Raw genomic sequence first — 22,153 nt, 5'->3', positions numbered from 1 at the left:
ACCCACTGACCGCCTCTGCCCAGGGCGTGCAGGAGCCGGTGGGAATCAGGCATTCCCTGTTTCTTGCTGGGAATAAGTGTTTCTGTAACCAATGCAGATCACCCGTGCCCAAAAAGCACTGGGAAGAGCTGCTGTGCCCGGGAAGAACAGAGGGAAGGGGCTCGCGGGGAGAGCGGCCGAACCCGGCTCTCACCCTGGCCTGGGATTTGCAGGGGCTGCTGCAAGGCCAACTGCAGTGAGCTGGGATTGAGGCAAAAAACACAAAAATGAGGAAGTGGGAATTGCTCCATCTCCCCCTCCCCTGAGTGAGCGGATCCGTTTCCCTCATTTTTGCAGAGAAATAGCCCAGTCCTCCAAAACAACAAAAGTGTCTCCGACCACAGCTTCCCTTCCGAGCTGAACGGCCAGAGAAGCAGAAGGCAGCGCAGAGCCCCAGCCCTGCGAGGCGGGGGGAGCAAAGCTGCAGCCCCACATGGCCCCACGCCCTGGCAGGGGTGACTGCCTCGGCCCCGGGGAACACTCTTGGCCCTGGAGATGAAGGAACCGGCTTTGGGAAGTCCCACCGCAGACCCGGCTCCCTGCCACAAGACAGAGCGCAGATGGGGATCAGCAAAACGGAGCTGGGGCGCGGGCTCCTGCCCCATGGCCACCCCAGCCTGGCTCTTTGCTCAAAGCATGGCGTGGGGTGACGGTGAGTCTCTTCTCACCTACTCGCCTCACCAAACACCGTGTGTTGCTCTTTGTCTGCTGCTCAGCACGTTCTTACCCTTTCTTACAAAGAAAAGCGCAGCAGGCATCTCTGGTGTAATCCGGGTTTTGGTTCGGAGGCACCTGAGCCTCCCTTCTCCATCTGGGTTACCACAACTCATCCCTCGTCCTCACCGGCTCTTCACGAACAGTTCTTGCAACTTTCTACGAAATTACATCCTGCTCTTCCCCAAGTCACCCATAATCCCCCCCTCTTTCCCACCTACTTATAAGAACCAGAATCCCACGTGGTCCTTCCTCTTCTTTCCTGCAGGCAGCCAGGAGCCAAGCCCCAGACCGTACACACGGCCACCCGCAGGTGACGGTGTCACAGCCCTGTGCCAGGCGGCCACAGGTCCCCTGGGGCTCCCACCATCTCTCCCAAGCAGCCGGTAACCCCTGCAGCCATCCCTGCCGCCGCTCCCCACCGGCCATCCCTGCGGCGCCGGGAGAGCTGCGGGGGCTATTTTGGCTGAGGGATGGGGGTGCTTGGGCCTGGCACGTAGGGAAACGCAGATATACAGAACAGCGAAAAGAAAAATCACCCGCTGAAAAAGGGGAGGAAAAAAAAATAATCACAAGTCATCACCAACCAAGATGTTTTTTCACACTGGATTTGGCCCTGTAAGACACATTATCTGCTAGTGCTACAGTAGCCAAAAAATCTGGCAACAAAGAGCCTACTGATTAGCTAATTACAGATAGCAGGGGCTGAGCCGCCGCAGGAGGCGGAGGCCAGACATTACAGCAGGCGTTACAGGAATAGCCCAGCTGAAGAGCACTACATCCCCTTCAAGAGATCCGGTTTTATAGCATTTCTCTGAAAATAAATTACATTCCCAGCAAATACGTGAAGGCCCTTCAGTCTGGCAGAATCGAGACTGTGATTTTAGAAGGGCTGTCTAGGTTAATTCACTTGAGGGCGAACACAAAATCAACTCCGTCCCACGGGATATTTTATGCAATCTGCTTTTAAGCATGAACTGCACAACATGGAACCAACCATTCTAAGATATCATATTGCCCTCTCTCTTATTCCAGCTGCAGCTTGGCATGAGCGTGACCAGTTTGAAGTGCTGTGGGAGACACACACCCCATCCCGCTCCTGATCCACATGTACACCCCATCCACAGTCCCTCAAATGCTGCGGAGCCTTTACGTCCATCCCATGCCCAGAGAGAGCTCCCGCGCCCAGCGGATGCGTAGGAATCATCGAAGGAGGAGATGGAGGAGATCAGGCACCAGGCTTGACACACACATGCTGATCACAACCTGCTTCTGTACATCCAGCCCTTATCCCAACTTCCCTCCATGCTCCCGTGCTTGCTCTTCTCTAATCCCCAGCTCCTCCCCAAATAACCCTCCTCTAATTACTTTTTCCCATTGGGCCCAGCCTTGCTAAATCTGTATCCAAATTTGGTGCTTCTGATACCTCCCGCTGGGTCACTGCCGCCTCGCCAGGTTCCAGGCCCCAGATGGTCCCCGTGCTCCTCCTCAGCCACCCGTGAAGCTCAGCCCTTTCCCTGGGCGCTCCAGCAGGTACCTGTCACCTACTGCATCCCGCCACCTCTCATGTCACCTCAGCTCCTTTCTCCTGGGCTGTTCAGTGACCCAAACTGGGGGCCAGGACCTGGCCATCTGCCTGCACACCCTAACAGAGAGGTCCTACGTTTCATGGAGGTAAGCAGGTCATGTGATCATTATGAAATAAAGAATTAGTTTTAAAAGTTACCCAAGAACTTAATTGTTATTTAGCCAGTTCAGTCCTTATGGACCATCTCTGAAAGCACAGGAACATTAGTAAATGGTCTCCCTTTGCATTCATTCATGAGTATCTGAGAATGATTTTTGTGCTTAAAGAAAAAAAAAATGTTTTTTGAACTAAAAATAGCAAAAATTACTAGTTTCTTGCAGTCACAATTCCTAGCAATGCCATGTTGATCAACTGATTTTTACGAGGTGCACTATAAAAATCAAGTCCCTTGGAAGGGTTTTTCCATAGTCAGGGACGGGAGCTTTGGCAGTGGCCATGGAAAGCGCGCCAGAGGAAGCTCTCCAGCAGGACAAACACAGCATCAACGACCCCACACCTCACAGGAGGCCGCAGGCACCGCTCAGAGAGTTGTACAAGCTTTTCCACGGATGTTCCCTGGGTAGAACATCACCTGATTATAGCAAACGTCAAGCGTTACACAGGCTGTCTCGTGCTCAGGCGTGGTGCAAGCGCACGCAGCCGGCTACGCCTGCTCCTGCTGGAAGGCGCTCGGTGCTTCTCCCGGCTGGGTCACGCCGCACAGGGCTCGTCCCACACACAAAGGTCAGCTCGTACCAGAACCACCGCAGCTCTGAGTTTTATGTATGGTTAAAACTGCTTTCTGTGGGTTTTTTTGACTAATTATAAAAATTAGCTCAAAGTTTCAAAGAATGGGAGGAAAAAAACAAACAGAAGCCCAGTCTGCCTTTCAGACGTATCACTTCTGTTCTTCAGAACGACAGTCATCTCTGCTGGTGGATGAAGCAGGATTGTCCCTAGCCCCTGTGTTGTGATCATCAACATCATCAAGTCTTTGGAGTCACACGCATGGCAGCTGTAAAAACAAAAAGCTGAAATCAAGGCAAAACAAAAAGCCCCGGAGGCTGATTACGGTGAAGCAATCAATGCACAAAGCAGTAATCCCCTGAGCCCCTTTGAGGAAGGTGTTGTGCGAGCCTTTCTCAAGAGCAGCAGAAGCTGGAAGTCAAAACATAACTCCCTCACCGAGGAAGGGTTTAAGAAGAAGCCATCTGCAGAGCACGGAAAAGCAGCCAGTCATCAAGATACAAAACGGAGGGGCCAGATGAACAAGAAGAAAATTAACTTAAGAGAAATCACCTCCTTCCCCTACCAAGACCAAGGAAAAAAAAAAAAAACACAATAAAAAAAACCCCAAACCCAAACCAGTTCTTGAACACAGCCCCAGTGAAGATGAGAAAAAGCAGCATCCCATCCCATCCCATCCCATCTCTTTTGAGGGAAGCTAGCCGAAGAGGAGCAAGGCCACCGCACACCAGAAGTACGCCCATGGGGGGCTTGAAAGATCACCTGAGACATACAAAATAGACAACAGACAAAATTTCACCTGAATGACGTGAATAAATATATAAAGACTTAGGTACATTTTACGAAAGAAAAAACATTTAAGGTACTTCTGTCCTGCTAGCAAAACTAAAGGATCATTTTATGGAGAATGTCTCTCCACGACTCGATGTTAAGTTCTGCCCTGGGTGACATCACCCGGTAGCTTTACGGCAGGACCAAAAGGTCCTTCTGAGTGCCCGCGCAGGGGCGGCTGCCTGTGACATCACACAGTGGCCAGCGCCCGGGTGCCACCCACCCGCCACGCCAGCACCAGGGCAGCCACATGGTGCGTGGGCATCCCATCTGCCACCACGCATGATGCACACCAGCACCCACTCATGCAGCTCCCCCCAGCTCTCCCACCATGGATGACGCTGTGGTGCTTGGGATGAAAGGCTACAGCCTGAGCAAGACGCTTGGAGAAGGCTCTTACGGCAAAGTGAAATCTGCCTACTGCGACCGGCTGAAATGCAACGTGGCCATCAAGATAATCAACAAGAATGAAACTCCTCAGGACTGCCTGGAAAGATTTCTCCCCAGGGAAATAGAAGCTTTGAAACGTTTGCGCCACCCCTCAATCATCAAAACCTATGAGATTTTTGAGTCATCAGCTGGGAAAGTGTACATCGTGATGGAGCTGGGGGAAAAGGGAGACCTCCTGGACTACATCAAGACCACAGGAGCTATGAGAGAAGACATCGCTCGCATCAAGTTCAAACAGTTGGCTTCTGCCATCAAGCATTGCCACGACTCGGACATAGCTCACAGGGACCTGAAATGTGAGAACATCCTTCTCGATGAAAACCTCAACATCAAGCTGTCAGACTTTGGCTTTTCCAAATCCTTGTCTCGGGATGAAAATGGAAAAACTATTCTCAGCAAAACCTTCTGCGGGTCTGCCGCATACGCAGCCCCCGAAGTGCTGCAGGGCATCCCTTGCGACCCCAGGATTTCTGACATATGGAGTCTGGGTGTCATCCTGTATACAATGGTCTACGCTTTAATGCCATTTGATGATTCCAATGTCAGGAACATGATCTCTATGCAGAAACAACACAGGATTCCCTTCCCCAACTCAAAACACCTGACGGTAGAGTGCAAGGACCTCATTTACCACTTGCTCCAGCCCAATGTGTCTCAGAGGTTGTGCATAGATGAAGTTTTGAAACACTCATGGTTGCAGACTCCAAAATCCACCATCCCATCCCCTCCGCCAGCTGCAGAAGAGGGTGAGCATTCCCAAAACCTGTGCGAACGAAAGCCTGAGCACAAGCTGCAAACCAAATCCTAATCTGCAGAATGGGAAGGAGAAGAGAAAGAAAAGGGAACCTCCTGAGGATGGTGAACTGGTGGATTTTCAGTTTCAACTTCTCTGGACGCTTTCAGAAATAGTCCTCATCTTTTGCTTTATGAAGTATAGCAACAGAAGACAAGGTGCATCTGCTGAGGTGAACGAACAGCTTAACACCACTATTCTCCAAAGACCTGTCTCCAATATGGTTTGCGGGGTCGAGAAGGGACTGTGAAAACACATCGCAAAGTTGCTTTCAGCGCTGCTGATATTTAAGAGCTCTTACACTCACGTTTCTCAAGTTCCTGACTACACCAGCTGCAGGCTTCACGCGTGCATCAACCACATTCTAGATTCAGTAAGTGAGAGGGCATATTATTAGGAAGTGTGAACTGATGTCTGAAACTGTATGCATACTGTTTTCATGATGTACCACCTCCCTTGACAGGCCCACTGTACGTTCAAGAACATCAGTTTAAACACCACTTAAATTAAAGAGAAACCCTCTAAAATTCTGAGTCATGTCTGAATATATACATGGTCGTATCCTCTCTCCCGCAAAGCACAAAACCAAAAAGCTGGAAGAAAGTCCAGTTCAACGTTTTAGGAAGGCTTACCACATTTTATAAATAGACATATCTGTACAGAAACATATTTAAATGCATTGCCATCTTAAAAAGAGAAATATATCTTCAAAAAATTATCGCCATTTTCCAAAAGTTCAGAATCTTTTCTGCCACTGCAGGAAGGATCCTTTTGCTACAGCAGCCCTGTGCATCCCACCTATGCAGCTCAAAGGGAAGTTATACCACAGCAGGAGAGACTCTGCTTCCAAAAAGCACATCACAGGCTATTTTCACTATATAGTCTAGAGTAATGCTGGTCCCAGGTCTCATAACCGCTGGCTTCCACTCTGGCAGCTGGATCTAGACACCCTTTACTGCCCGTGGCTCACAACATCCAGTTTGCAGACAGCCGAGCACAGCCAGTTCACTGTCGCCTTGCTGGTGACTGGAATATTCAGCAATCAGATGCCTTCCTTCTTTTCGGAAGCTGCAGTAAATTGTCTGTGATTGACGTAGTATCCTGAGATACCGGTGTCTGAGATACTGTCCTAGGTTGTGGGGTGCTCGTGGGTGTATGAGGCCCATTTGCTGGGGTCTTGTAAGCAGGGGTTCCTGTGTGGGCTGGGGAAGGAGTATAGCTGGCTCGCAGGGCTTTGTCGGTATATTTACTTGCAGTCCTGTTTACTAGTCTTTGCAAAGCTGGTGACATTCCCGGGCTCAGTCCTTTTGGAGTGAGGCTGGAACAGAATAAACAGTTTTAAAAGATTTTACAGTAAAAATCTGCCGTTTATCAGGAAGAGCATCAATGCTTCCACAGGTGACCTTGGTGTCCATTTCCCCCACAAAGCAGACCCACTGGCTACAGAAGTCACTCTGCCCGCAGGTAAATGCGGCCTGTTTCTCTAAAGAGAGAAGTGACAGAGAAACCTCCTACATCCCTCCCAAACCTGAGTGGCACTGCCTGCCTTTTCCTTCAAGCCTGTTCTGTCCTTCCCATGACCCAGCCAAGCAAACCTTATCATGTCTCCTCTTTGCAATGAGGCAAGACACCGATTCCAGATGCATTGCTGGGTGGCTGCAGGGCAGAACAGTAACGTTGACAAGAGGGAGTATCAGGACAGCCACTGGTTTCCAGAAACTTTTAGTCTGACTGCGTTTCTTCCAGCATCCAGTACATTGATCATTTGTTGATTTAAATCTCATGAGAAAATACCCACCCCCAATCCTCCTGTCAGAAGAGAAGTCTCACCTGGCCAAGTTTTCTGTCACTTTTCGAAGGGCCTCCTGCTTCTTTGCTCGGTTTTTAGCTGCCACTTCATTGGCCATCTTGAGTCCTAACCTCTCACGGCGCCCAGGCTCCAGGATCTATAAACGCATCACAGAGTTCACTCGCAAAGGCACTCATACGAGTGCTGCATAAATGAGTCAAAGCACCTTCACAGTTGGATTCCAGCCTAAAGGGATCTAAACTGGGGAGACATGGGGTCAGCCCACACCCCTCTGCTGCTCTATGAAAGCCAGAGGGGACACGGACACCTCCAACCTGCCTTAGCAAGTAATGAAAATGGTAAAACCAGTTCAGTGAAGGAAGCAGCCATTATCTCTGGCATTTCCTCCTGCTGTCTCTTCTAGACAAACAATGTCACCTGCGTCTGGCCTGGCCTGGCCGGTAGCCAGACAGCTCTCAGGCAAACAGAGACATTGCTAAACAGCAGGAGAACCAGTCAAGGGCTTCAGAGTCTGACGAAACAGAGGCACATAGAGCAAATTACACCTTTCTTAAACTAAGTCTCAGACAGCTCACATTCAATGACACCAGCAGGGGACAGGTGGCATGCAGGGTCAGGTGCTATAAGCAAAGCCAGAGCACCTTTTCTACTCTCAAGCGATACACCTGCCTCAGGCTGTGACAGCCAGAAGAGCAAGACAGAGGGAAATCCAACAATTATTCATTCATATATTCAAAATCAGAGAAATCAGGCGTCTCTTCGGCTTCCTCTGAAAGCCCCTCTGTCTGGGCCCATCACCAAATATCGAGTCTCACTCTCCTGCCAACAGCGTGTGTTCCACCTCGCGTATCTTCCACCAAGCAGCTTTCAAGTAGAGCCATGCCCACCTCCACCCTCCAAGCAGAACCTAGATTATTAGTCTCAAGGACAGGGAACACAGCCCAGACATGCGTCACACTCCCACAACAATGTTAATCTATTAGTTACTCACTTGCCTTTCCCTTCTTAGTCCTCCCCCCACGAAAAGAATGACATGCTGACTCCCAACAGGAAATACCTTGTAGGCTGGTCCAGGTGTTCTGTCCACATACGGCGTTTCTGACCCTTCTAGACGCAACGGGGTGCTTTCGATTTCACCCCATGTCATAAAAGGAGACTCATTCACACCTAAAAACAAATTTTAAAAGTCATGCTCGTGTAAGACATCTGACTATTTGATCACCACAAAAAATCCACAGAAGCAAATTATGAAATGCAGCAAATTCATCAACACACAAAGGAGCTCCTCCGCTGCAGGGGAAATCACAGTCAATGTTGAAATGTGGTTCCCATTAAAAGGGCATGACCTTAAACTCACAGGATTGCCTGTGGCTGTGTCACCCTCTAGGTTACAACACTCCAGCTCTGTCCTTTCCATGTGTTTATTTTTCCATTTGGTGAGCTTTTGCTTTGTGACACTTTTATTTTTCCCCTCTACAGTACTAGTCTTCCCCTTTGCTATTGTATGAAAGCTCCTTCAACATGGGGAACGGTTTAAAAGCAGGGAAACAAAGAGCCCAAGTAAGTCACTGGCCAGAAAATCCTGCTGTCCAGGGTTTGGAAGAGGCATTTACAAGGGAGAAAGGAGGTGGGCTCCAAACGCCACCTACAGGCTTTCCACAGGAAAAGGCTCAGTATGTTCACCTTTTAGCATAATAACAAAAGACAGGGAAACATAATGCCTGGTAAAAAACAGCCAAAAATTCAGATACCACATTTCAACTGGAAGAAAAATAATCAGTTTGTTCTAACTGAAAGTATCCCGTGGCTAATACATTTGAACAAAAGGAATCTATAATACAGAAGTGTCTTCAGACAAAGGAAGAACCTAGAGAGCAGTAGACCTGGAGGAAAACAGCGGGTTACACTGCGAAGGAAGTGAGATATGCCACATCCCCCTGAGCCAGGCTGTACCATCACTCAGCAAACTACTGGAGACACTGACAAGAATGCTCCTCATTTTGAAAAATAAGCGCCTGAACTCATTGGAATTTTAATGTTAGTGAAATGTTTGAATTCTTATCTTTAAGCTCTAGAGAAGCCCCACCCAGGGCTAAAACACGCAGCCACAGCACCCCAGTTGCCTAGGAAGGCTCACCGCCCTCTAGGTGATTCCTAAGCAATTGCACAGCAGCTTGCTCCGAGCCTCTCGCGTACAGCGTGACTTCTCTTGCCAGCGTATTGGACTAGCGTTTAAGCACTGCATCAAGCTGGCACACACGGTACACAAGAAAGTCATCAGCTCATGAGGCATATACAGGTAGAAGGTTTACTTCCTTCTCTAAACCAACGACACCCCAGTGTTGAACAGACAGAGCATCAAAATAAGTGCAGTAGCAGTTCTCTTACATCAGAAAAAATAAGAAAACCCTCTTACCAGGCGCAGGAGAGGGGGTAGCCACAAATCCATATCCATTCACTTTTGGAGACTCTTGGGGTATCAGTTCTTTCCCATCTGGCCCCACTTTGCCCTGTTTGTACTGAAATAAAAAAAGACAAATGTCACTCATACGGAGAAAGGTGTGAGTCAGCTGGATCTAGCACACACAGAGTTCTCCTGGTTGATAAACAACACCAGAGGGTAGAGTCTAACAAGGTTTTAGTCAGAAGAAGGAAAATTATCCAACCTGAGCATTGAGGGCTGCAGCTTGTTGGAGCTGTGATTTGCTCACAGCTTGGCTAAAAGGGTCCTTCACAAAACGGGTATTTCGATGGACAACTTCCCTGGGCTTCTTGAATACATCATCCTCATCAGGTACACCTTGAAAAGCAGAAAGGTTTTAAGGAAGGGCTCAGGTAACACCGGGCAGCGTGCTCTAAAGCTCCCGACCAACACGACACTTGCCACACATTCCTGCACAACACAGAATCCATCAGCAATGGCAATGTGTATCTCTAGCAATTTAAAACAATATTTGCACAAGACATATGCTTTGTAACACCTGAAATGTATAAATTAAGATCAGATTTTAATATTTTTTTAAAACAGTCAACACGACTTTCTTTTCTCTACTTCACTGTTTTGCAGAAATTATCAATTGTACATTTACACCCCAAAAGAAAACTGCATTTACCAGATGATACAGTTTTCTACAGCAACCAAGGGCCAAACAAGCCCAAGCAGCACCGTTCGAGTAGAAGCAAAGAATGAATAAAGATGACAAGAAAATGCTCATAAATAAGACAGACCAAACTGGAAAGAGCTTTGGCTCCTGATACAAGTGCTTCTGTAGTACAGATAACGTGCTTCTCAATGACAAACAGAACACGATCAAACTTTGCTATCAGAGGGAAAGGAGCAAGGTTCAAATAAAGAAAAGAAAAAAAATTAAAAACTTCTTAACAACTTTATATATATATGAACTTCACTGAAGAAAAAGTGCAGTATTACCAGTAAGAGCTCCTTGTCCATCTATAGAAGTGCCGTAAGCACTGTTTGGAGTCAACCCCCGCCTAGAACCAAAGCCTCTCCTGAGAAACCCGCACACCTCACCTGTTGGATAATACATGAGGGTGTTTCGAGCCGTGTACTCCCAGGTCTCCAGTCCAGCTTTCACATTCTCCAGAGCTTGTTGCTCTGCTGAAGGAAGTGCCAGGTTCTCATTGTGTCGCTGAAAGGGTGATGGAAAAAAAAAAAAAAAAAAGACAACCCACATTAAAAAAGGGAAAAAAAAATAAAAACAGGTCTGAAAGACTCCTGTGATCTTTTAATCAGGCATACACAACTTGGAGAGCTCAATCATGAGCTCAGCTACCTGCCCTGGCACACTCTGCATCTGGCATGGCAGAAGCACACTCTCTCTGGCAAGTGGCACTTGAGAAACCATCCTGTTCCCGGGGGAGCTTGCAAACAACAACTCTGTATGCAGTTCTGGTATAAAATCAAGTGAGAACTAACTTCTCAGAAAGATTACGTTTATGACTTTTTTATTACATCTTGTGACAACACTTTTGATGGTTCAAACTTTTTTCTGTTTTTTCTCTACTAATCAAAATTCAAATGAAGCATTCAGTGCTAAGTAAGGGAAGAGTAACATACGATGGTTATATCTAATATAAAGGCAGTCTACAAGGTCTTGGCACATAATCTTGAGAGAGTATTTGTACCAGCCTAGTCTCATGCAAACTGTATTAGCTGAGGCAAGCAGTAACAAAAGAACAAACACTGCTTCAATACTTAGTCAGAGTTTTCAAACATTTCCATTGGCAGTAGAGGTATGGAAGCATTTGATATATTCACACGATTACTCATGTGCTGTTATCAGCATCCTAGTGCCACTGATACCACCAAGAAACTAATACAATGCAGTCAGCCACCAATAAGTTATGCCATTTTAAAATACTCACACTAATTAAACTAGACAATTACTGCCAGACGCTATATATTAGAGACATCAACTGACATTGTCTTTAATAGGTATTGTCCACATACATTTAAATAGCAGTATTATCACTGAAAACGTTAAATGAAGCATAGTGAAGTTGTCTGCTACACAAACGGGCATGTTGTGCAAGGAAATGCAAGGTCTGAGCAGGGGGCTGGCTGACAGGAAGACACACAACATCAGCACAAGACCGGCTCTGGCAACTTCACCTTCACCTGAAACAACCCCCGTGCTTTGGGAACATTCTCCTGCTCTGTACCCTTTAATTCTGGATGAAAGCACTTGAGCAACGAAGATGCATAAGGAGTCACAGAGGGCATTTTTATTGTAATAGACTCCAAGTGTTTACATTAGCTGGGATAAAAACAAACACTCACTCACAACAACAGCAGTAAGCACTCATGCGTCAGTGCCAAATTTCATTACAAGGCACTGCAGCTCACATCCATCACTGATGCATCTGGCAACAGCGCCAGCTGCTCACTGCTGATGGACAAAGATTGACATGGCAGCCCCAGAAGAGCTCCTGAACCTCCCACGAAGCTAGCCAAGGAAGACAGCACAGCCAGACGTACTACGGACAGTACTTTACTTTGGCAGCTGAATGGATTATTACTGATAATAAAACCAGAAAACTGAAATGAGATAAAAAAAAATCTAACTCCAAATAATAAAAGGCTGATGGACGAACAATGGAGGAACTGCTCTCAGCTGTTCTCCCTGGTATTGCTGCTTATGGAAGAGACTGCCAAAAACAGCAATACTTGCACTTAGTGCAATGCTTCACAGTCTCAAAGCTTTAGGAAGAGACAGATGCCCAGTGACTGTGTCAACACTGGTCTTGCATTATAGATGAGGAAAAAACAGGACTGCAAAAAGAAGCAATGAGCTGTCACAGAATGCAGGAAACCCAGGATTAGCTCAGATTTAGATGTGATCACCCCATGCACCTGTTATTCAAAATCAAGACCTCTCTATTCTTATTCAATAATAAGAGTAATTCACCAGTCTAATGCAATAACCCCATGCTCAGAATCGATGAATTCTCATCTGTATTTACAGCAGGATTTGAAAACAGAAGGTAAGATAATACTCTGTTTAATCAAACAAGAAAGAAATACAGTAAAATGGTATTTCCCCGTTGCATCACTTTGGAAGAGCAGAGGTAGAGCTGAGCCATTTCCCTACCTGTGTGTACTCCTCTTCTGCACTGTACAGCCAAGCGTGCTTGATTTTCTCCTTCTCTTTGGCCACTTCCATGATCTGCTCAAACGAAGCATTATCTTCACTCGTGTGTTTTGCTAAGAAGCTGTCCAGACTGGGAAGTGTGTCTTTATCATCTTTTTCTGCTTCTCCTAACAAGAGGAGGGAAGAAGGCTGAGAAAGTTCAATACCTCCCTTTCTATGAAAGCACTATATGTAACTCTTAATCCCTTCTGACAGTGAAACTTCTACCGACCCACTAATAATTAACATGAAACTTGGTGAAAAAAAATATATACACGCAGAGCAGTCCCGTAATAAATTATTTTTTGGAAGATGTATTACCAATTTTCACATAGAACCTTTTATTGCATTTATAGCTACTTGTTTTAAAGGGAAAATGCGTAAGTGGCCAGCTCCTAGCAGACATTTCTAATATACTATATGAATAGCTCTGTCCCTACAATCTTTGTTTACTTACAGAATTAATTTCAGGGACACAGGAAAAATTTACTGCCTTCAAAGAGATCAACAGAGTTAAGAATTTACACAGCCATAAAGAGACCCATAATTGTGAATTCACACACATGATGTAAAACGCTAGGTCAAGTTCAACTTCGAAGTGATCGTTTTCACCTACTAAAAGGTTAAAGGAAACTGCTTAAATATCTGCTAAATAGCCAAATCCCTTACAGGAGAAGGGGCTCACAAAAGTATTTTCCTGCTGCTGAAGAATTCAGCTAGAGAAACATCATTCTCCCACCTTCCTCTGCAGCTTTGATGCCAGCTTTGGATTTATTCCCCAGTTGAAGGCCACCTGGATGCACTTCTGGGGTTTCAAATGTGGCTGGAGTAACATCTGTGACAGAAAAGAAAAGGTTCACATGGTTACTAGAGCACAGAACGGGACACTTGTGACATCTTCTACCATAGAAATGGTGCCAAACAAGTCACAGAAAACATATCAAGAGAAAAACAATTTAATTAAAAAATTATGAAAAGACACCAAAATATTCTATTCTGTCTCAACCACAGAACAAGATTTTGCTCTCATCTAAGACATTATTTTTCTCCTGCTGAGAAAAATTCACAGAAGAGCCACAGCCCAATATATTTGCTACCCTATCTACAGCTTTTGCCAAAAGAAGCAAGCAGCCAGCATAACAATCCTAACCAAGGCCAGGGCGAGCACCTGCAGCTGGGGAAGAAGGGAAACACTTGGTGACACATGCCCTTTGCCATGAGAAAGCTGGTTACCTAAACCCCACTGCAAGAGCTCGGCCAGGGACTGGGCTTTAGAAGAAACAAGTGAACTTGAAGTGAAAGCAAACATACACCAGGGGAGCGGATGCCTGCTGGGCAAACCTTTGGTAATCACGAGCTTCCAACACAACACCTTCTGTCCTCAATATATTAAAATCTTACATGTCTGTAGACGCAACAAGAACCCCTAAAACTATAATAATGATTAAAAATATAGCTTACAGTTTCTGATAGCATAATATTGCACATCAGAGCATGTAACATTCCCGAGGGAGCAGGAACTTGGCAAAAGATGCCCATGAGAAATGGGTATTCAATAGCTGTTTTTTCCAAAACCATCCCCCAAGAAGGAATTATTAGACAACATCAAAGACAAATTCAGTATCAGTCATCAGATACTGGCTATTGCCCCATCTGGTATACTAATTCCCACACCATGTCAATCTTGATTCTTTAGGATAAGCACTGCCCGCACAAAGTTAGATAAACCCGAGCAGTAATATCAGACATAAAACCTTTATGCCTCATTGAGCCAGTTCTTACAGGGTACAGGTGTGCCCCTCGATGATTTGCCCAAGGAGGAGCCAAACTTGATAGCAATTTGTCTCATTTTCTCCAAGTCACCGTTTTCTTCAGCCTCCAGATATTCCTTCTGCGCTCGCAACTTCTCCACGTCAGGAAAGAAATCTCGCTGAATGATCTTCTCTAAGCCCTACAAACAGAGGGACAACTGCAAGGCCGTGTTGGGACACCTAGGAGCGCCGGCTCGGCCCGGGGCTGGCCACGGGCAGCCCCCGGGACAGACAGGCAGCACTCGGGTGCTTCCAGCCGAGGCTGGGCCGCGCTGACAGCTGGCGCCGCAGCCGGTGCGGGAGCCAAGGGGCGGCCCCAGAGCTGCCGCGGCCCTAGGCCCGGCCCGCGGCCGGCGTTCCAGCGGGCAGCGGCCGCGGGCGGACCCGAGCCGGGGCGATCCGAGGCGGAAGCCGCCCGGCCTGGCTGCCAGGAGAGGCCCAGGCCCAGGCCCGCCAGCCTACCTCGATGTAGGCCTCCTCATCCAGGATCTTCTTCGGGCGCCTCGCAGCCGGTGAGGTCGCCCCCTTTCCCGTCGCCCCCTTTCCCGTCGCCCCCTTTCCCGTCGCCACGGCGGCGCCCACGGCGGCAGCCGGCACCACGGCGCCGGAGGGGGCCGCTGGACCCGCCGCCGCCGCCGCCTCCATCGCACCGGAACCCGGGCGGCCGCGAGCGCCCTGACCCTCCTCAGACACCGTCGCCAGCGCGACGCGCCGTGACGTCACGCCTCCGCGCCACGGGCAGACACCCCCCGCCCCGCCCCGCCCCGCCCCGCCCCGGGGAGACGCACGGCGCAGAGGACGCGGCGGCCAGCGCGCCCCCTGCCGGCGGGGAGGACCCGCCCGGTGCCGCTCCGGTTCAACGGCGCGACCTCGGCCCGGCGGAGGGGCGGCCTCACGGGCCGGGCTCTGCCGGGCCGCGGGGGGCTGCGCCCGGGACACCGGCCCCCGGCACCCACAGGCCGCGCGTTGGGTCTGTCCCCCCCAGCGCCCCCACGACCGCCCGCAGGGCGCCTCAGAGACACCCCCGGGGAGCGGGACCGCCGCCCGGGTGCTGGAGGGCTGTGGAAGGCCGCTCCAGGGCCGCGGGATAGGCGGAGGCCTCCCGGGGCCGTGAGGCAGGCGAAGGCCCTGGGGGGAGCAGGCCCCGCCATCGGGCACAGGCAGGGCCCCCCGCCGCCGTCTCCCCACAGCACCGGCAGAGGTGACGGGACAGTTTTATTTATCTCACTGCTTTACAGGACGTGGTTCGCCTTTGGCCCTGCTGGGGACACGGACACGGCGCTGACAGGGGACTGGCACGGGCGGGGTGGAGGTGAGCCGAACCCTCCCCACGCCAGACCCTCGCCACAACAGGTGGATCGCCTCCGCCGCGGGCGGGAGGGAGAAACCCGTGTTTCTTTGTTAAGGAGCAAACTGCCGGCTCACTAAGCCCAACCCCAAAAGCAACTCCAGATGCCATTGGGGTGCTGAAAATAGGACGCATTCATTTGCAGGATACTTTGCAAATCTACAGTAGTAAAGCAAGCACAAATACTACCTGCACAGAGCAAAGACAAGAAGGGGAGTCTCCCCTTCTCCTGAAGCACACGTATTTAACACTGGTACAGCTCCGTCCCCCGCACGGGCTTTTGAGAGCGGTTTCTGCTTAAGCATCTGAGGGTAAGCATCTGCCTGGTGGGTTATTTGCCACGTGAACTAGGTTTGGAAGAGAAACCGGGGCATGGAAGTGTCATGTCTGCTTTTATCTATCCTCCTCCTTTGGGAATCACAGAGATTTCCTTCCGCTTCATTAGTCCCTTTCAGGTTACCCCCTACAGAACCCTTCGGCTATGGGAAATGGATGCTCTTGGCATTCATCTGCTGAGATGCGACCACTAACAGCTCTCCTCGGGGGGCTTCTTGGTGCCTTGGAGGATCAGCGCTGAGGCAGATGCCCTCTTCTGATGCCGCCACTTGGCCCGCCGATTCTTAAACCAAACCTAGAAAGTGCAAAACAAGAAAAGAACTTTTGAATTTCACATGTTACTTGCAGCGGCACAAGCAGTTACACTCCTGGACTGTACAATGTCAGCTTTAGGATGCTGCATTGTATTTCCTGATATAAAAGCTTGATACAAAATCCAATCACTCCCTCCCCTGCAATCCTGTTCATATACATGTAAGGGGCGCGAGGGAGCTGGGACCCCGTCATGGCAAATTCAGAAGTCAGGCAGATCACATAAATAAGGAATATACCCGTGGGTGCAGCGGATGGGCAGAACTGGGCACGTCTGTGTGTTTACATAGGTGATTCCAGGAGAAGGGGAGTGCGTGGGTTTATGGGAACAGATACCAGAACAAATCAGCCCAGCAGAAGTGTTTGTATCCTCCCATAGTTTACCAAACCGAAACTGTGTTTTGTCAAATACCCAAGAATGGTTTTTAAAATGAGGCCCTGGGTCTGCAGCTCCCAAAACAGACAGCGCGATGCCCCGGACTGTGTGCTTTTGGGGTGGCAGCAAACAGCACCTCACCAAGTGTCAGGCTCTCACCTCTACCCTCTCCTCCTTCAAGTGAATGCGGTTTGCCAGGTGCTCGCGGGTGATGACGTCCGGATACTGGTTCTGATGGAAAAGCGTCTCCAGGGCCTGCAGCTGGTCCTCGGTGAATATGGTGCGATGCCGGCGCGTCCGGCGCTGGATCTGGTGGAAAGTCTGCAGCTCGCTCGGGTTCCCCTGGGGGCTCGTACAGACCCTGACAGCCGAGTGGAAGAGACGCATGGGCCAGGGGAACCGGGCGTCTGCAAGGGGAGAGGTACAGCAGCAGTGTTAGGGGTGGGGGGCTGAAACACCCGTCTCGCTCGAGGCAGTTTCAGTCCCCACATGGGGGATTTCTGAACTTTCAGGATGCTCCTGAGCTGCATTTTTAAGGGTTCGTTACTTTTTTTTCTTCGCCCTCCCCCTCCCCGCAATGTAGCCAAAGCTTCTTTTCCTTAAAGGACAAGTGAAGTTCCCCAGGACCGATGTCGTCAGGAAGCACCGGCACAGCTCTGTGCACGGGCAGCGTGACCATGGGGCCCCACACTCCACAGAGAACTTCCATCCCTAGAAGCATCATCCTCTCGAGTGTTTTACAATAAAACAGTAATGCACAGTAATAAATAGCCCCTGCTGCTTTTAAAAGACCTGTTAACATTGCAGGAAAAAGTGCCTGCTCCTGGGAGCCCTGCTGAGAGCAGAGCTCAGCGAAGCTGAGGTCTGAGCAGGCCACCACGGTGGCAGGTCAGATGCGATATTGCCACGACCCTCCACAAGCCCTACGCTGTGAATCAAACCCAAACACTCACCCAGCCAACTCGGCGAGTCCTGCAGGGAACGGGTGCTCATGTGAGAACAGCAGCAGCAGTTGCAACCTGCCCCTTCCAGCTCTTCTTCCTCCTCCTCCTCCTCCTCCTGCAGGGAGCTGGCTGGGATGGTCTCCAGCTCACACAGCCCCTTGGGTGCGGAGTCCAAGATGCCTCGCAGGCAGAGCGGGACCAGGACCTGCGAGCTCTTCTCTGCCGGGCTGGAGAGGATGTCCTCGATGCTGAAGGAACACGGCTTCTTGAGGCCTCTCCTGCTGGCGTCGGTGCCCGACGCTGGCTCCGAAGACATCCTCTGTCGGCAGCAGCGGCTGCGGGGATGGGCAGCTCAGGCTGAGCGGGGTTTGCTCTCTGGGTGCTCACTCTGGAGCAGGGTCTCGCAAGGAAAAATACGGCTCACATAGCTTTTAAAATGGACCGGCAAAGCCACCCGGAATCGCTGCTTTATCTTGGCATTTCAAGTGACTGTCATTCTCGCAGCCGAGTTTTTATTTTATACACACACACACACACTTTTTCTCCTTCTAACCTCGCTGCTTTATGACTGAAACCACCCTAAATATATATATATAGAGAGAGATATAATCCCTTTGGAAAGAAAACCGTAAACCCCCTTGTGAATAAAATAAATTCTAACTAATCTTGGCAGCTTTGTGAAGGGTTAGTGTGGATCTAAGATTTAGCTAATCCCACAAAAATGACTGGAGAAGGAAATCTGATTTCTCCATCTCGGGTGTAGATTTGAGGTGGTTATGATCTCCATTGTGCTGCAGCCTCCGATCCAAGGAAGGGGGAGGATAGCTGTTCCCAGCCCGGAAATGGACCAGAGGATTAACTCCTTAAAAGAACCAAATTATCCCTTTCTCCGGCCAAATGAAAGCTTTCCCATCAAAAGAGAGCTGTCATATCATACAATATGAGAGAGGAGAGAGTTCAGCTTAATAAAAAATCATTTTTAACGATAGCACAGCCTTTGGCTGCGCCAGAACTCTCTGTGAAAGTTGATTTATTTTCTGCTGAAAGCAGAGAAATTGTATTTTCCCTCCTTCCCCTTTCCCCCACCTCCGCTGCCCTAAGCACGGTGATAATGCAGATGCTTTGCATGTCTCCAACATACTCTTTGTAAGGATTCAAAGCCCTTAATAAATTAGATTACTGGCAGCTGGTGGCAGCTCTGTGGCGTAGCTTAGTGGCACGTACCCCTGCTCGGTGTGGGGAAGGGAGGGGAGGAGGGCAGGCGGTGGGATCCCGCAGCAGCTCGGGCAGGAGCGTGGTCCCGGTGCCACAGCGAAGGGCTGTTCAGTGAGCCCAGAGCAGCCAGGACAGCTGCCGGGGGCAGCCGGGCTTCCCCAAAGCTTTGTCACGCCAATTCCCAACTTCTTCTGGCCAGCAAGAGAAACTGGGGTGAAGTTATGGCTAAGAGCGGTGACTCAGGATGGAGGAGACGCCTGGCACCGACACTCCCGAGGGCAAAGAGCAAGGCCTGGCAGATGCGATCCACGGGAGGAGAGAGGACATCTTCCATCTTGGGTTTGTAACTGAAACGAGTAGCTGGGGTTCAGACAGAGAACCTGGGGTTGAGCTCAGGCCACCTAGGAAAATTTAAACCCGAGTTCTCTTGCCCTCAGCGCGGGTTAAGCCAAGGTGAGTGGTAAGGCTTCAGGAGCTTACTGGGGAACACTCTCCCACCTGGCGTTTCTTCGCAGGCGAGAGAAGATACCAGTCCCACTCGTGGTACACCAAGGAGACACGTAGGTGAATGTTGTGAAACTGCTGCACATCAGACATCCTCGTGGCACCTCGTGACTTCACGCCAAACAGCCCAGCGAGCCCTCCAGCATCATGCAAAAATGAGAAACAGTCCGCGGGAGAGCCCCCTCTCCGTCCCCATTCTCTTCCCCTCGGCCTTGCTTTCTGCCTGCCCTTCCCTTTCTGCCCGCTGCCCGTCTCCCAGTGCCAGGAAGAGATGCCCCATGGCCGCTCTACCTCTGACCCTCAAATCTCTGTAAAATCTCACTTAAAACCAAACCACTGGGTTTTCTTCCATCCCTTTTTTTGCATCTCCTTCAGCCATTCCGATGGCACGACATAAATAATAACAACGCTCTGTGAATCTTTACGTATTTGCTGTAGGTTTGAGAGGAAGACGCCTTTGTAGCCGCCCGGTCTGGACGCGTTCACTGCTGAACATGCCCTGCCAAGGCGTCAGTGCTCCGGAGAGGGACTGGGGATGCCCCAGCGCCAGGGATCATCGCAAACTGCTCCCAGTTTCGATGCACGTACTCAGGCGCTGAGGCGGGAGAGGGATGTGGGGCCAGGTTCCGCTCCCCACACCGTGCCAGTCCAGAGGGACTGTAGGGCAGGCGGGCTGGGATGCGCCATGGGCAGACACAGGATCCGACCCTTTCTGCTCTTGCCTGTAATAATCATAGCCGCGAAGCGGATTAATTCTCATTCCCCGTCCTTAACAAAGGCCACCTTTCCCTGGCCTCCCCTGCCTGTCCCTGCCTCCCCGCCCCACATGCACTTAGCCTATTAGGATCTCCGCTGATTGCTTTCTTTCATTCCTCCCATACCTTTCACTTCAGAAAATGGACTGGTAATACTTCTTTTATCAAAGAATTATGGGATTTAGGACCCAGATCTTACAAAGAGACTTTTGATAGCTGCTGGTAATCAAATCCCAATCGGCAGACACTTCTCTGCACCCTGTTACCGGAGAGGAATAAAGGAAAGGGATTATTGATGTTCTGTTTACTGAGCCTCCAGGAGATAGGATCGCTGGGCTATTTCATATTAGAAAAGGAAAGGAAAATAAAACAAGAAAGAAAAAAAAATGCAGACAAGAGAGGACAATATAGATATAGATAAAAAGAAAAGAAACAGGCTCTTATCATTTTCTTATTGGTTAAGGAGATTCCAAAGCCATTATAGAGGATTAGCAAAAAGGTTAATCTGCTTTAGCTGTTCATTTGTCAAAAGTGAATTTATAGGGTTTGAAAAATCCTTCCTATGGTGAAACCAGAAAAAGTCCCCCCCCGCCCCCGCCCCTGCCTCCTGCAGGCAGCACAAGGGGATGGGAACAGGAGCCTCCGAGACCCCAAAACATGGGAGCACCTTCCTTTACCCTGCCCCTGCCTGGGCACTTGCACCCGGGGGAGCTCTGGTTTGGCAGCGCTTCCCTGGCTCCCTCCGCCTTGTGGGGTGGCCGCGGGGCTCGGGGAGCGGAGGAGCAGCTCCGAGGGATGTGACTGTCCTCCCACGCCACTCTGCCTTACCTGGGTAAATCCCAGGCTGTTCCACAGGTTGGGATCGGCAGCAGACAGGGCAAACCTGGATCTGTGACTGGATTTGGGCATCCACGTTGATTTCTAAAGCAGAACAGAGATGGATGCTGCTGGCAAATGTTGCGAAAAACTCCAGTCTGGGGCTTATCTGTCCCCAAGCAGAGTGCTCACCCAGGGAGCCACATCTCAGCACCCTCCTCGTCACCTGGTGCAGATGCTGGCCTGTCCCAGCCGCGCTCTCCTGGCCTGCCCGTGCCACTGTGGCACGTGCCCAAGTGGCTGATGCCCATCGCTTGCCCCAGTGCCGCTGTGAGAAACAACCCAGGGGAAAAACAACCCTTCAAGGTCAAAACCAGCCAGGAGCACTTTCTTGATAGCTGCTGGGTGAAGCTCCGTGGCATGCGTTAGTCAGGAGTTATAGCTACATTTAATAAAGACACAGAAATCACAGAATGGTTTTGGTTGGAAGGGACCTTTAAAGGTCATTTAGTCCAACCCCCAAATCAACCCTGTGCCAAGTGACGAAAAGAACCCAACTAAAACCATTTGGATTTGATGATGATTAACATCAAGTGTTATAATAAATCTGTTTTTCTCTCCAAAGGCCATTCCAGCCCGCGGGAAGAAGTGGAGTCCCTCCACTGCCTTTTAGTGAACGTAGCGATAATAGGGATGCTGGCTAACGGGGATGCTGGCAAACGGGGATGGTACCCATGGCGTAGCAGGGGGGCTGTGGGTAACCAAACCTCCTCTGACGCATCGAGGCACGACGGAGCGAGACTATTTCACTCTGAAGCATTTCATCGTGGCGTTTCAGAGATCTTACAGCATCTCACGCCGGCGAAGGCTTCCTCTCTGCTCGGCACCAAGCACCGGCTCCCCCGGTTTTCCGCCCTTCTGGGGGCTCTCGCTTTCCACCGGCTATGGAAACAGCTTTCACATGATGTTGCTTTTTAATCCCTGAGTTGCAGCCTGCCCTGGATCCAGCGTCGTGCTGAAGGCTGCGGGGGAAGGCGAGCATCCCCGCCCGGCGATCGCCGGGCGGGGATGCTCGCCTTCCCCCGCAGCCTTCAGCGCGACCAGCGCTGCCAGGAGCTTCCACCGTGCCCGGAG

At 49.9% G+C, this 22,153-nt stretch overlaps 3 protein-coding genes and 1 long non-coding RNA gene across 14 annotated transcripts; 2 read left to right on the top strand and 2 right to left on the bottom strand.

Moving 5' to 3' along the window:
- The first annotated feature begins 4,229 nt into the window (after positions 1 to 4,229).
- Positions 4,230 to 5,251, top strand: TSSK2 (testis specific serine kinase 2). Its single transcript, XM_074606697.1, has one exon. The coding sequence runs from the start codon at positions 4,230 to 4,232 to the stop codon at positions 5,154 to 5,156; it is 927 nt and encodes a 308-aa protein (XP_074462798.1). The 3' UTR covers positions 5,157 to 5,251.
- Positions 5,251 to 15,143, bottom strand: ESS2 (ess-2 splicing factor homolog). 2 transcript variants are annotated; one of them, XM_074606695.1, is made up of 10 exons: positions 14,876 to 15,143; positions 14,385 to 14,553; positions 13,342 to 13,437; positions 12,564 to 12,730; positions 10,484 to 10,601; positions 9,618 to 9,751; positions 9,368 to 9,470; positions 8,009 to 8,118; positions 6,972 to 7,087; positions 5,251 to 6,459 (listed from the first exon to the last, which is right to left on the bottom strand). In XM_074606695.1, the coding sequence occupies exons 1-10, from the start codon at positions 15,056 to 15,058 to the stop codon at positions 6,177 to 6,179; spliced, it is 1,479 nt and encodes a 492-aa protein (XP_074462796.1). In that variant the 5' UTR covers positions 15,059 to 15,143; the 3' UTR covers positions 5,251 to 6,176. The 2 variants fall into 2 exon arrangements, with proteins under 2 accessions (XP_074462796.1, XP_074462797.1); XM_074606696.1 differs by lacking the exons at positions 5,251 to 6,459; positions 6,972 to 7,087 and adding an exon at positions 7,154 to 7,191 and having other exon boundaries at positions 7,943 to 8,118; positions 14,876 to 15,122.
- A 290-nt stretch (positions 15,144 to 15,433) lies between these two features.
- GSC2 (goosecoid homeobox 2) lies at positions 15,434 to 22,149 on the bottom strand. 9 transcript variants are annotated; one of them, XM_074606308.1, is made up of 5 exons: positions 21,867 to 22,041; positions 21,032 to 21,124; positions 17,739 to 18,129; positions 16,945 to 17,192; positions 15,434 to 16,392 (listed from the first exon to the last, which is right to left on the bottom strand). In XM_074606308.1, exons 3-5 carry the CDS (start codon positions 18,043 to 18,045, stop codon positions 16,288 to 16,290), a joined length of 660 nt encoding a protein of 219 aa, XP_074462409.1. In that variant the 5' UTR covers positions 18,046 to 18,129; positions 21,032 to 21,124; positions 21,867 to 22,041; the 3' UTR covers positions 15,434 to 16,287. The 9 variants fall into 9 exon arrangements, with proteins under 9 accessions (XP_074462409.1, XP_074462411.1, XP_074462407.1 ...); XM_074606310.1 differs by having other exon boundaries at positions 17,739 to 18,117; positions 21,867 to 22,037; XM_074606306.1 differs by having other exon boundaries at positions 15,874 to 16,392; positions 21,787 to 22,042.
- LOC141750711 (uncharacterized) lies at positions 15,932 to 17,519 on the top strand. 2 transcript variants are annotated; one of them, XR_012589759.1, is made up of 3 exons: positions 15,932 to 16,072; positions 16,967 to 17,206; positions 17,391 to 17,519. It is a non-coding gene; the product is annotated as an uncharacterized LOC141750711 (long non-coding RNA). The 2 variants fall into 2 exon arrangements; XR_012589760.1 differs by having other exon boundaries at positions 17,369 to 17,452.
- Positions 22,150 to 22,153: the final 4 nt, after the last annotated feature.

Source organism: Larus michahellis, chromosome 13 (assembly GCF_964199755.1).
Source record: "Larus michahellis chromosome 13, bLarMic1.1, whole genome shotgun sequence".
Taxonomy (NCBI): domain Eukaryota; kingdom Metazoa; phylum Chordata; class Aves; order Charadriiformes; family Laridae; genus Larus; species Larus michahellis.
The sequence above is the reverse complement of the archived record's forward strand: the minus strand, read 5'-3'. Positions and strand labels throughout refer to the sequence as shown.